The sequence below is a fragment of the Aptenodytes forsteri genome, unplaced genomic scaffold (assembly GCF_000699145.1).
Source record: "Aptenodytes forsteri isolate BGI_AS27 unplaced genomic scaffold, ASM69914v1 Scaffold136, whole genome shotgun sequence".
NCBI lineage: Eukaryota > Metazoa > Chordata > Aves > Sphenisciformes > Spheniscidae > Aptenodytes > Aptenodytes forsteri.
In genome coordinates this window covers 3,371,524-3,385,681 of record NW_008796111.1, presented here as the reverse complement: position 1 = coordinate 3,385,681, position 14,158 = coordinate 3,371,524, and the positions used below count along the sequence as shown (strand labels likewise).

At 55.9% G+C, this 14,158-nt stretch overlaps 1 protein-coding gene across 1 annotated transcript; it reads left to right on the top strand.

Moving 5' to 3' along the window:
- The first annotated feature begins 7,393 nt into the window (after positions 1-7,393).
- SLC2A6 (solute carrier family 2 member 6) lies at positions 7,394-11,962 on the top strand. The gene is made up of 10 exons (XM_009286972.1): positions 7,394-7,494; positions 8,118-8,280; positions 8,382-8,588; positions 9,217-9,316; positions 9,876-10,087; positions 10,237-10,389; positions 10,747-10,855; positions 11,093-11,266; positions 11,573-11,718; positions 11,807-11,962. Exons 1-10 carry the CDS (start codon positions 7,394-7,396, stop codon positions 11,960-11,962), a joined length of 1,521 nt encoding a protein of 506 aa, XP_009285247.1.
- The last annotated feature ends 2,196 nt before the right edge of the window (positions 11,963-14,158 follow it).

Below are 14,158 nucleotides of genomic sequence, written 5' to 3'. Positions count from 1 at the left end.
CCCTTTTTTTTTTTTTTTTTAAAAAAAAGGCATATTAAACAGGAAAAAACCACACAGAGCCAAGGAAGGAGCAGGCAGCAGCTCTCAGGAATTTGGGGGGAGATTTGTGTCCCAAGGTATAAAGAAATCCAGTCCTTGCCATCAGAGAAAAAGCAGCTTCACTTCAAATACCCAGCAGAAATGCCCATAGCAAGAGAAGGGGAATCAAAAAAAACCCCAGGCTGTGGCACCATATTAAACAGGAAAAAACCACACAGAGCCAAGGAAGGAGCAGGCAGCAGCTCTCAGGAATTTGGGGGGAGATTTGTGTCCCAAGGTATAAAGAAATCCAGTCCTTGCCATCAGAGAAAAAGCAGCTTCACTTCAAATACCCAGCAGAAATGCCCATAGCAAGAGAAGGGGAATCAAAAAAAACCCCAGGCTGTGGCACCAAAACAGGCACCGCTTCAAAGCCTGTCCCAGCAGCCCATGGAGTTGAACTGGACACACTAAATAAAAGATTTCTTAAAAAAAATTCTTCTTGAAAGTTGTTTTAGTTATCTCACCACTTCTCAACCTACACAGAGTGTCAGAAACCTTGTTGGTGCCTTAACGTGGCTCTGGATATACAGGATATTTCAGAAAGGAAACTTTCTTGTGCTTGTTCTTTAAATTCTATTTTTAGCCCCTGTGGCTACCTTCTGGATGCGAGCTGAGCCGGGCGATGGCAGAACCGTCCTCCCAAGGCTGCAGGTCACCTAAGCCATCGGGTCTCGGGAGGGATAACATCCAGCCCCTAAAACCTGCCCCGGAGACATCCCCGCAGCCTAGCAAGGCTCCTGTATTTCCCCCCACACACGCGCTGCCGCTGCCGCAGCCGCTGCAGTGCAGCCCTGTGCTCACCGAGTTTTCACCCGTCTCCAAGAGCCGTGCCGCTGCTTCACACCACCCAAGCCCCCCTCCCAGCTCGGGACCAGGGCACCAAAAGCCACCCAGGGCTTGTCCCGGCTGGAGGCAGCTGCAGCCACGTCCCTGCTCATCCTGCCCAGTGCTGGATTTCGCTGAAAACCTGAGCTGTTTCCCAGGGCTGGCCCGTCCGAAAGCACAGCATCCTTGGGGATGCTCAGCCCCTGCTTTCATGCAGTGTCACTGCACAGATGGCCCCGCATGAAGATCAACCACACCACCCGAGCAAGGCCAGACACAGATCTATGGGGTGCAAGGACCGTGGGGCACCAGTTCTCAGCACCGCTGGCCGCATCCCCCCCTCTCCCAGGAGCCGCCACAGCCCTGGGGAAATTACACCCGCACCCGAGCAAGGCCAGACACAGATCTATGGGGTGCAAGGGGGCACCAGTTCTCACCCCCCCCCCCCCCCCCCCCCCCCCCCCCCCCCCCCCCCCCCCCCCTCAGGCTCCAGGAGAGCGTGGCCCTGCGCTGCCGTGACACTGGTCACACACACCGGCCCGGGCCAGTGGCCACCCAAAGCTGCAGCAGGAGATGCAGCCAGTGATGAAGCCACCACATCGCACGGGAAGGGCTGGAAACCTACAGTCTGCTCCCATGTCCCCTTTTTATCCACCGTCTCAGTTTCACTTGTACCTGCGGGCACTGGAAGTTGTGGGTCACAAGGGTTCACGTGACCCGAAAAAAAGCCCCACAAGCAGGAAAAAACATCCCACTTCTGGTAAATCCCATGCAGAGCTGAAGATCACACACGCATCTCCCAGCTCATCCTGGCTTCTGGGTTAGCCAGGTCGGAAACGGGACAGCAAAACCCCATGCTGTAAGCACGGGGGGATGAACAAGTCTTTCACCTGCGTGGCGACCAGGAAACCCCCCGAATTCAACCCTTTTCCAACAAAAAAACCAACAAAACACCCTCAATGGGGAATTCGAATTTTGTTTGGAAGTGTCATTTCCAAATGGCACATGAGAATCCGAGCTCTGGCCTAGCGTTGCCGACAGGCAAATATTTATCCCCACAAAATTTCCACATAAACCCATCGCTTTTGTCAGTAGGCCTGGGCACCAGAAGCAGAGGGGGGAAGGCAGCAAGAGGGGAACCGGGAGGCACAGGGACAGGCAGCCCTGCCCGGCCGGTCAGAGCCACGGGCGGCTGCGAGCCCCTCGAACAGATCACTGCAAACACAACGGGTCTCCTTGAGACTCATTTTGAGACAAGATACAGCCTTTTCCAACACATTCACAGCGAGTATCTAATATTTTTTTCAAAACTAGTTGTACCATTTTTTCCAATACATTAAACCAATACAAGGCTCTGCTCCCGAGCCCTGCGGCACTTCATCATTCAGCGCCGCCGCTCTCACCCGTGTCGGAGCGGAGCGGATCCCGTCCGACATACATTTCTCAGTCTATTAGGCAGAGTTATTCTTTTGCTCTGTGTTTTGATACTTACAAAGCCATTACCATCCCTCGCATGCACATCCATCATCGGGCCTTCAAACTCCAGAAAGTCCCAAAAAAACTATTTTCCACTCACCATGCAGCCTGCCAGGCTCTGTTCTTCTACTCTGCGTTGCTTCATCCATCGAAGGACATTTCAGCAAGTTCCGAGTCCAACAAAATAAACAGATGGCAGCCTGAAAAGGTGGTGATTTTTTTCTGTGAGGGGGGCGCGGGGCGAGGGATACAGCAGGGAAGAGCTGACTTCTGTCTGCCTGGTTGGAAAAGCTAACCTGGGCTCCAGGCACCCATGCCATCTGGGGCCGGGGGTGCAAGGCACCGTTTTGCAAAGCCGTGGGGGTCTTGGAAAGCTGCAGGAGGAGCAGCCGTAGCTGCCTCCTGGGCTCAGACTCCCCCAGCTCTGCAAGCGCCATGCCGCAGGGGTGCACCCAGCCCGGTCCCAGCCCCCACCAAGCACCCGTTCTCCCTCCACGCGCCCCCAGCACCCTGCAGTCACCGGCTGCCCCCTGCGCAGCTCTGGAAACCCGGCACGTGCCGTTTGCCCGCGTTTTGCAAGGAGATGGTTCACCGTCATACCTCTGCACCGCCCTGACGGCTTGCCAGCGGGGACCACGCGCTCCCCAAAATCACCCACGTGCACCCACAGAGCAGCACCATGCTGCAAAACACCAGCTCTGCTACAGCCTTACAGGATGTGGGCGATGGAGAGAGAAGCAACCCTGCCCTAGTCCAGGGCAAACCAGCCCCGGGGCTGCCCCTGAGCCCGGCGCAGGCACTGAGCATTATTGCATCTTGACCCAGCAATCACCAGTTCAGACTTACGGGGAAGATTTATGAAAGGATGTGGCCAGATGAGCGATAGAGACAAATAGCCTTGAGGAGTGACTGATTTCTCCCTTACAAGAGGAACAGAAATTAATTTATGAATTGGGTTAGTTAAGTTGCCAAGTGGCTTTGATGCAGTTTATTTTTTTGCATATGTTCATGATCTATTGCGCAGCTGTCAGAGGGGGAGGAAGGTCTTATTGAGCCGGAGCAATGCATCACGCTGGCCGAGGCAGCCAACAGCTCTCAGCAAGACCAGATTGCCCTTTAATCGGCCACGGGTTGCCTTGCTGCTTTCCCAAAGCGGGTGCCTCGTTCCTCCCCAGTTCACCCTCGAGGGCCTGGAGCCCCGTCATGTGCCGCAGAGGTGGGGAGTGGGGCAGGAGCCCCTTCCCCATGCCGATGGCCAAGTGCAGACACCACTGATGCAGAGCCTTCTTTCACCTTACCCACCCCTTGTGTGTTTTGGTAGGACCTACAGAAAATCAGGAAGAGTCCCAGGAGAGATGTGGAGCGGGGACAGGGTGGTGGGTGCTTTATTCCTTACCAACACAGCACTTTTAGAAAGAAATCGCCAAGGGCAGAGCAGAGATGTGGTGCCACACACGTTGCTCACCAAAAGCGAGTGCAGGGACCCATTACACCACATCTGAGGGACGCCCCTTCCCTCCAGGGGACACCATCCCCCCGCACACCGAGGGACGGACCTGCCCGGGGGCTCAGCCCCAGCTCCCCAAGCTGAGACCAGGGCGGACGCCGGCTCCCCTGTGCTCCCCGGCGTTACAGGTGCTTGGAGGTTTTTCAAGACACGAAGTAATTTCCTGTTTGAAGCAGTTGACAAATCTGCACAGAAACTGGATAACCCTTCGCATTTCAGAGAGATCCGACTGCTCCGGCTCACGGTTCCTCTCCAATATATTTTTTTCTCCCCAAATATAAGGGGAGGGGGGGAAGGTTGGGGTGAGCACCCCTCTCTGTCCCATGTCCAAGTGGGTTCAGGTTTAGGACAGATACAGTGTCCTTCTGCATCTGTGACAAGTGCATGCAGCGGCCACGTGCCGAGGAGGTGCTCCAGCCCGGAGCAGGGTCCCATCCCCATCCTAACACCACTCCCAGCCCGGGAAACGCAGCAGCCACTGCCAGCCTTCCCGGTGCTGCGTCACCCCGCTCCCCCTGAAAGCTTCCCACAAACAGGGCCATTTAGGGAAAAACCTTGGTAACTAAATTATCACATAAATACAGCAAAAACAGCTAATGTACATTTATGGGCTTGACAACTCTTCAGTTAATAGTTGCTTTGTAGCCAGAAGCATGAGAATTAAATCAGACACAGGCAATAGCCCCTTTGGGGCAGGAGGTGGCACTCGAGGCCCCAGCCCTGTGCACCCACATGCTGGGGTCACACCAGCACGGCTGGGCTCACCCCGCTGCGGCAGCAGAGCGGGTCCTAGGCTTGTTTTGCTGGGTCCCAGGGGCTACGGCAGGCTGCCCCCAGCCACCCAGCACCCAGCCTGCGCACCCAAGCACAACCCGACCCCGAGGAGCTGCCAGGGCCTGAGGCTCAGCACCCCTGCTCCTGGGAGAGGAGAGAGCACAAATCCCGGACAGAGGGGTGATGCAGATCCTGCTTTCTGAAGTCCCTCACTAGAGGCCACATCGATCTCCAAAAACAACTGAAAGGAGGGAGATGAATTAGCAAGAGATGTTGTTGCATGCAGGTGGCACAGTAGTCTGCTCTGAGTCATCTTCGCCCTGCCCAAGCCACCAGACTATACAGCCAGGTCAGCACCCATCACTGCCACCGATTCCCCACAGCCCATCAGGACACATCATCTCTCCCTGCTTCAGTTTTCGCCTTCGCAAACGGGAAGCTCCCAGCCCTTGTCTTTGAGAGACGTGAACCTTCAAAGGATGCATAGACAACAGAGAAACAGACCCATCAACGCGCACAGAAGCCTTTCCTCCGCTCACGCCCAAGCACACCGCAGACATGCGATGCAGGTTTCACACCTTTGCTCTAAGCAACATCGCTCCCAGCAGGGACCCGCAACCCTGCACGCAAACCTCTCTGAAAAGCACAAGCACAGAGCTGGCACGACCCTGCACAGGGCAGCACGCTCAGCCCCACCACAGTCCCAAAAAGCAGCAGCCAAGCAGCTCCATGATGGAAAGAGCCAGAGATAACTAACCAGCAAGCCCGCAGCTTCCTCCTTGCTAGAGATATTTGTAGCAAAAACAAGGATCAGCAAGGAAAACTGAGAAAAGCCCTTACCTTGCAGCAACCTCAGCCCCTGGAGACCCTGCAGCTGCATTCTCCAGTGAGCACCATCGTGCACAGCACCTGCAGCCACTTTTCACCTGGACCAGCCCCAGCAGCATCACCCCACAGCCCTCCACCCCCAGCGTGCCCTCCCTCTGCTACAGCATCCTGCTTTGGGGGCCCTTTTTTTAACTCACAGTGCTGAAAGGCAGCTGCTTTGGGGTGGAACATGGCAAATATTGCATTGCAGAGACTCGGTATACCTGGTTTTGGGAAAAAGCTGAGACCTGAGGGGGGCAGAGGGGACAAAGAATAACTTTCTCAATGACTGACCTTAGGGAATTTGAAATTCCCTTCAAATTCCCTAAGGCCACTCACTTGCAGATTTTCCCTGGTCTGCAAGATGCAACCGGCAGCGATGCTCCCTGGCCCCTGCTGTCCCATGCAGGGCCATGCCCTTGCACAGAGCATTGCCACCGTGGGAGCAAACAGGCGCTGCTAGCCCAGATGCAGGAACAAAATGCATGCGAGGGAGGTAACCGATGGTGTTTGCCGATGGAGGGGGTGCCCAGGGTGCAGGGACCAGCTCTAGGTTGGCTGGAGGCTGTTGTGACAACCCTGCTTGGGCCAACATGACACTGGAAAGTTTTTGGATGAGCTGGCCTGCCCCCCCTGACGTCCCCTTGCTCCATGACCTTTCTTCCCACAGAGAAATCACAGCCCCGAGTGCCTGAGTCAGCTGTAAATCCCCAGCATCGATCAGACACTAAATGCGGCACTTGGTGCTTGCAGAAGGGGAACCAGATTGCACGGAGGGAAGAGCATAGTGGGTCCTGGCTGACACCGAAGCGTCACTGGGGCTCCCAGGCAGGCTTGGGGGTGCAGAAACTATCCAGGTGGCCCCAAAAGCACCAGGGACTAAGGTGAATGATGGAAACAAGAGGAGCACTACAGTAGTTTAGGGAAAGACAGCTTTTGCTAATTAAGTCCAAGTGCAAAGCCAGTAGGTGTGTGTCCCCCTTTCCAACAGGGTGAGTTTGGACCTTGCAGCCCGCCAGGACCTGCAGATGCCCCAGCACAACGCTGCCCGCTGAGCCCTGCAGGGTTGAGGGGATCAGGGCGAGGGGGCAAAGGCACCCGTGGGCAGCCCAGGGCCCCTGGCAGCTGCACCCAATGCAGCAGAGGTGCTGCCCCGCCCTGCGCCCTGCAGGGTTGAGGGGATCAGGGCGAGGGGGCAAAGGCACCCGTGGGGGGCCCCTGGCCCCTGGCAGCTGCACCCAATGCAGCAGAGGTGCCGCCCTCTCCTTTTCCATCCTCATCAGCGCTCTTCATCCCCCTCACCTGCTCCCTGTGCCCCCTCCATATTCACCTCCCTCTCATTTCCTCTCCTTCCTCTTCCTCAGCTCTGGTCTACATTGAAAACCCTTCCCCAGGGTGGCTGTGGAGGCTCACACGGATGTAATTTACTTTTGTAAAAAGAAGCAGTGTTTGGCCAGTCTAACTGGTACCGGTTCCTCGAGGGGAGAGACGTAGCCTTAGCAAAGGGACATTTTTGCTGGTGGAAACGGTTCTGCAAGGATCGTCCCTGTAAGTGCCGCTGCAGTGGTGGGTTTTGGTGTCGATGGGATCTGGGAGGGACAGGGGCTGGGCGGGCACGGGGTGAAGGCTACAAGGCACTATTGTTTCCCTGTGGCTCTTTGCCTGTCGGTTTTCCGGTCCCTCGTGAGGCCAGCCGGGCGTGAGCCCACGAGACACAGATTTCTCTGATTAGGCAACGCCCGGCAGCCTCTCCTCTTTCGCTTTCAGCTGCCTCTTCCTCCCCATCCCCAGAGGCAGCCCCGAGCATCTGGCCTCAAGCGAAGCGGCACCTGCACCGCGACTTGCACCGGCCACGGCACTGCCATGGAGCCGAGCGCGCGGGAGCCCCTCGTGAGGAAGACGAGGTCCTCGTATCGGACCTTCACCGAGAGCGCTGGCAAGAGGCTCGACAAAGAGTACCTGCGGTAAGGGCCAGGCTGGGGCCATGGGGCTGGCTGCGGGGTGGGCTGTGCCCCCTGTCCCGAGAGCACTGGGCTGGGGGGAGCTGGTGAAAGAGCTGCTTCAAACTGCTGTCATTCCTGAGTTGCCTTGAGATGGGTCTCATCCTGCCCAGGGTGTGCGGTGCTGGATGAGCCCCCCTGGGAGAGCTGTGGGTGTGCGTGCTTTTGGGCATCCGACTCTCGTGGGGACATAAGATCCTGCTGGGGGGTATGGGGCCTTGAGAGGAACCCCCTCTCTGCTCTGCCAGGACGAGCCGGCTGGGTCCGTGGTGCAGCCCGGCTGCAGCTTCTGCTTTTCTCAGTTTGTTGAACCCACTGAAAACCTCCTGCCATTGAGGAAAGCATCGGCAGTGCCCGGGGAGATGGGCTCTCGCCCCCCCCCAGCCACACGGCAGGAGCGTCTGCTGCTCCACTCAGAGAAACCCCACCAGCCTGGGGCTGTGAAGGGCCATTCCCTAGGAAAATCCCTCCGTGGGCGTCACGAGAGCCTCGGCAAAGGCTGAGGGAAGCTGCCAGACAGAGTTGAATTTTCTGCCTGGTGCAATAAGGGCACCCAACACGTCCTTCTCGCTCCGTCCCTCCCTCAGGAGCCTCCACAACAAGCGGCTCTACCTGGCTGTGTTTGCCGCTGTCCTGGGGAACTTCAATTTCGGCTTCGCCCTGGTTTACCCCTCGCCCGTCATCCCTGCCCTGGAGGCTCACCCCAGCCCGGCGCTGAGGCTGAACCAGCACATGGCATCCTGGTTCGGGGTAAGGAGTGGGGTTGTCCCTGCCAGGGGTGGGGGGCAAAGCCAGTGGGTGTGCGGGGGGAGTCCAAACCCACTGAGGCCCCTCTCTGTGTCTCCCTGCAGTCGGTGTTCACGCTGGGAGCGGCAGTGGGGGGGCTCAGTGCCATGCTTCTCAATGACCGCCTGGGCCGCAAACTGAGCATCATGTTCTCGGCGCTGCCCTCCGCCGTGGGATACGCGCTGATGGCCGGTGCCCAGGGGATCGGGATGCTGCTGCTGGGCCGCGTGCTGACGGGCTATGCCGGCGGCGTGACATCCGCCTCCATACCCGTAATGTGCCACGGGAGGGAGTTTGCCAGGGATTTGCAAGGCGGGAGACGGGGCGGTGCCGTAGCTGAGCCTGGGGCATCCCGCTGCTTTTTGGAGGCATCAGCAGAGCTCCAGAGCTGCGGCTGGGAGGTTGGGGATGGGGAGGGTGCACTGGGTTAGCAGCCCTGGCATGGCCAGGCCAAGCTGCCCCCACAGTGCTGGACTTCCTTGCCCACAGAAAAGGGAAGGCAGGTCCTCAATCCCTGCACTGTTCCTCCTGGCAGTTACTTCCTCCTCTGTTTACCAAACGCTGACCTCATGTTGCATGCAGAGGGGAAGGCAAGAATTAAGTAACCCTGGGGCACGTCTTTCCAGTCAATGGGAGTCTGAGCGTTGCTGCTGGAGCGGTCACGCAGTCACCTCGCCGAGGTGAGGGAGGGAAGCGGTGGTGCCTGCAAGGCTGTCCTCCCCACCTGCCAGGACCAGCTCGTGCTGCCGGACCGGTCAGGTTTCCACCCCGAGAGGGCAGTTTCCCAGCAGTTTGGGTTTCCCCTGGCTGCACTGGATGACTGCGAGGTGACAGAGGACAGGTTTTGGTGGTGATGGCTGTATATTGCAGCTCCGTTAAGCATGTGCTGTCCCGCTCCAGGTCTACATCTCGGAGATCTCCCACGCCGGGGTCAGAGGCATGCTGGGCGCTTGTCCTCAGCTCATGGCAGTGCTGGGCTCCCTCATCCTGTACGCGCTGGGCAAGTATCTCGGTGTTCAGAGGGCAGGAAACCCTCAGCGAGACCTTAGGGAAGGGGAGTTTATTATAAATAACTTTCTCAGCAAGTTGATGGATTCTTTCCCCTTGCAGCCAGCTCACAGCCACCACGGGTGTGCAAAGGGGGTCTGGACAGGGTTGCCCGTGCGTAACCCACGCTTGTGTGTGTGCTCAGAGGGATGAATGCATAACCCCCATGGACCCGTGGCCATCACCATGCCTGCAGACCTAGGTCCTGCAGAGGTTTCATCAGGGCTGAAGGGCAGCACACGATGAACTGCGTGTGCATCTCCTGCCAGCGTGTGCCCTGGTTGCTGCAGGATCTTGCTGGATCCTCTAAGATTTGGGGGAGCTTGCTGGCATTTCCCCGTATCGAACAACAGCTGAAATTGCTTCTTTGCTAGGAGAAAAACATGGAAAATCTCCCTCTAGTTTTTGGGATTATTTTTTTTCCTCCTCTGGATTTATTAAATCTCTGCTGTTGGGGTGCCCGTGTGGAAGCAAGGCCAGGACTCCCTTCCTAACCGTGCTGCTCCGGGCAGGGCTGGTCCTGGACTGGCGCTGGCTGGCTGTTGCAGGGGAGGTGCCCGTGCTCACGATGATCATCCTGCTCTGCTTCATGCCCAACTCGCCCCGGTTCCTGCTCTCCCAGGGGAAGGATGATGAGGCCCTGAGGTCGCTGTGCTGGCTGCGGGGCAAGGACACGGACTACGCCAGGGAGTATGAGCAGATCAAGGACAGTGTGAGGAAGCAGGTGAGGAGGCTCACCTCCAGCACGGGGGAGATGTAATGTGAAAACTGCAAAATCCAGCCTCCTTTGGGCAACTCCTGAGCCATCTTCTGGGTGCCACGGTAGAGCCCAGAGGTGGTAAGACCTCGGCTTTCTGGCTTTGTCCCCTCCAGAGCCAGCGGGTTTCCTGTGCCGAGATCAAGGACCCCTTCATTTACAAGCCCATCCTGATCGCGGTGGGGATGAGGTTCCTGCAGCAGCTCTCCGGTGTCACCTGTGTCCTCGTGTACTTGCAGTCAATATTCAAGAAAACATCCGTCATCCTGGTGAGCCCTGGGGTTCAGCCCGTGCTCGGACTGCTCTGTCTTCAGTGATGGCTGCCCAATGCTCCAAATCCCCTGCAGCTCTAAGACCCCAACTTTGAAGCCTTTTTTTAAAGCGCCTGGTTGGCAGCAATTGCCAAGCACCTGCCCTGCAAAAGGCTGCATAAGGATGGAGAGTAGGACTGGCCCCACTGTCTCCTCGCTCTCCTCCTCCTCTGAGCTTCAGGCTCTTCTCTGGTCTCTTATTATAGGAGGATAGCTTTGACAAGGGCATCAGCCAGAGTCAAGGCAACACATGTAGGAATCTGCCCCTCTCCTGGCTCTCCCATCTCAGCTTCCCCACCGCTTTTGCCGTTGCAGAAACCAGAGTACGATGCAGCTCTTGTTGGCTTGGTACGTCTGTTCTCGGTGGCGATCGCTGCTGTGTCGATGGATAAAGCTGGGAGGAAGATTCTTCTTTTTGTATCGGGTATGTCTCTCTCCCGCTGTTGTGCAAGGGAAGCTCTTATTTAAGGATTTCCGTGAGCTCTGCAAATGTGCAGGAGTGGAAACTTCAGCCATACAGGACTCGGGCAGGAGTGGGGGAGGTCTCTTTCCTTTGGTGGTAGCTCAGCTCCTGAGCAGAGGCGTTCCCAGGAGCTTGGCCCTTGGCATGGAGCAGATCGCTCACCCATTGGTCCCACTATGCCGTTGCATCTCTCCACAGCTGGTGTCATGTTGGTCTCCAACCTGACCATGGGGCTCTATATCCACTTCGTGCCAGCTTCTCAGAATGGCACCATTGCCAACAAGACCCTGGTGAGCTCTGCCAACCTTCCAGCTGAGCCGACCAACTACATCACCCTCATCCCCCTCCTGGCAACCATGTTCTTCATAATGGGTAAGTGCAGAGAGTGAGAGCCCAGGACCCACGGCACAGGGCTGGGTACCAGCCTGGGGGGACGTTTCTCATCTGAGGCAGGGTGATATGGAACAAGGAGATTTGGGCTTGGAGTTGGAAGGCAGGCAGATGTCCCTGGAAGACGAAGAAAGATGGCATCTGAAGTCACTTTGAGGACTGACAGAGCATGAATGGGGGGCAATAATGACTGATGCAGGAGCAGGGCAGGACTGCACGGGGCTCTTCTGCACTCCCCAGTGGGCTTTGAAGCCTCAAGAGCCTCACCTTCCCCCTCCTCTCCTGCAGGTTATGCCATGGGCTGGGGCCCCATCACTTGGTTGCTGATGTCGGAGATCCTCCCTCTGAAAGCCCGCGGGGTGGCCTCGGGCCTCTGTGTTGTCGTGAGCTGGCTGACAGCCTTCACCCTGACCCGGTTCTTCCTCTGGGTCGTGGTGGGTACTGCCCCGGGATGGTGTCCAGCAGCCCCTCCTCAGACCCTCTCCGCACCAGCTCATGTCTGCTTTCTGTCCTGCTTTCCAGGAAGTCTTCGGCCTCGAGGTGCCCTTCCTATTCTTCGCTGTCATCTGCACCGGGAACGTCTTATTCACAGGCTGCTGCGTTCCAGAAACCAAAGGCAGATCTCTGGAACAGATCGAGGCCTTCTTCAGGACTGGCCGGAGGTCGTTCATGAGGTAGGAGCTGCCATCCGCCAGCCGTGCCAGGCAACCAGTCCACGTGCTCAAGGGCTACAAAGAAAACAGTTGTGCTGCTGGAGGTGGAGGCTGGAGCTCTCTGCGAAGGCAATGGGAGAGGAACAGGCAGCAATGACCGTCTTGCTTTGGATGTAGAAGTTGCCAACTGGAACTTTGCCTTTTCTTCCTGTCATTCAACACTACCTGTTGCTCTCTGGGCAACACGTCAACCCAAGGTATGGGACCAGGTAACCAGCGCCAGGCTGGATAAAGATGTCCTGGAAAATAGAACACGTGGCTGTGGACAAGAGACCAAGCACGTCCTTCGCTCAGCAGCCACCCAAGCAGCCCGAGAGCCCCAGGGTTTGGCTGGAACAGAGTTAACAGCTGTAGCCATTTTCGCAAAAGTTCATCATGTAGTTGCAAGAATAAAAGAGTTTTGCCTCCAACTGCAAGATGTTGCCTTGATTTGCAGAGAAGGGAGCTGCAGGCGGGTGGGATGGGAGAGGCAGACCAAGACTGTGACAAGGGGACCACAGCAGCCTGCAGCTTCCCAGATGAGTCTCGTGTACTTAAGGACTTGGAAAGAGGCAGAGCCAGATATTTTGTATAAAAAGCTGCCACGTTTTATTGCTCTAAAAACACACATTACACTAGAAGCCTAATGAGCAAGACCAAATACAGTTCACAAAGAAAATCCAGGACAAAACAAAGAACAGGAACAGACAAACATTCAGCTGTAGTGCAAGTGATTCACTGTAGGAAAGACACAGTAGGTACTGACAATACTTTGTACTGGGGCGGGTCCTTCCCGCCCCAGGGTTTTACCCATCCACAAAGAGGAAGGTGGATGTGCCTCCATCATGGTTGTGTGTGGAGCCTCCACCCCCATCGCTTTGAGATTTCAACTGCATAGTTAGTAGCAAATTGCTCTTACCCCTTTCCTGTGTGTCCTGCAAGATTAAGGACTTTTTAAAATATTTTTAGAGCCTAACCCTAGGTAAAACAAACACAGCTGCAGGAGGTGGTTATGGCTGCGAGGAACGAATGGCCTTACTGAGTATCACATCCAACCTAACTCCTCCCAAAAGGGCAGAACAACAAAGGCTGAGCTGGAAGATGATTTGCCCAAGCATTTGTCCAACCTCCTGAAATGCACTTGGCACCCCGAGGTCTGGTGGAGATGCTTGTGTCCTCCCATTCCTGGAACATTCAGCCTGCTGTGACAAGGAAGTATGGGGTAACATAGCGTATTTGACCCAGATTTGAAGATATGCTAACTACTATTTAGATCCCCTGCAGCAGGAGATGAGAGAAATCACCTAAGAGAAGATGTGCTTTATCAGAGGATTAATTTAAAGCAGCCTGGGACAGAGGAAGAGAGATGGGCCAAAATCAAAACCACAGAGAAAATTCAGTATTAGACCTAACCTTTGCAGCTGAGACCCATTTCCAGAAAGATGTTCAGCCCTGGCTGGAATATGACTGTTTCTAAGCATGGCCTGACTACGAGAGGTCTCAAGAGCCTCTAGTTTCCACTGACCCTCTGAAGATCAGGATCTCTGGCAGCCCTGTGCTAGAGCACTGTCTTTCTCACATGGCTATGGACCAGGTCTTGATATCTTCACTTCAGTGAAACCCTTCCCTGAAAACAGTGGATGTTTTTTTCCTGAGGAAAAAATGACAAAGATGAATTGAGCTTCCCAGGGCTCAGCCTAAGGAGGAAATGCCCCAATATGAAATGAGGTTGGACTCTTCAGGTCCTGTGAGAACCTTATCGGAGAAGTATTTTCTGAGTGACCTCCTGTCTTCCATACAGAAAGTCGGAGGGTTTTTGCTACTACATTTAGAGTCTGAGAAATCACAGTGGCTCTTTCCAGAGGTAGAATGGTCTCTTTATTCACTGCACACACAGAGAATCAATTGGTGTTACAAAATCAGCTCCTGCCCAGAGCAGCGAGGTCTGTGTACGCAGCAGAAAGCGAGCTTCTGCTCTTCTCTTCACGCCCAATGGACAGCCCCAGGGGACAGTGGAGCTAATATGCACAAGTGCTGTCAGCTCCATGACTGAATGGGACATGGAAGAGTTGCACGCTGTATAAATGCACGTGGGTAAGAAGCGCACAGCTCACGCGGCGAATGGTGTAACAGTCCATTGTTAAGTGCACATATGCTGCCAGTACCCAGGTGTCTTTCCACA

Excerpts from the sequence above, each read along its gene's own strand:
- SLC2A6 (XM_009286972.1), top strand. The coding sequence starts at position 7,394 with ATGGAGCCGAGCGCGCGGGAGCCCCTCGTGAGGAAGACGAGGTCCTCG. Across the intron at positions 7,495-8,117 it reads CTCGACAAAGAGTACCTGCG|GAGCCTCCACAACAAGCGGC; the intron begins GTAAGGGCCAGG and ends TCCCTCCCTCAG. Across the intron at positions 8,589-9,216 it reads TGACATCCGCCTCCATACCC|GTCTACATCTCGGAGATCTC; the intron begins GTAATGTGCCAC and ends GTCCCGCTCCAG.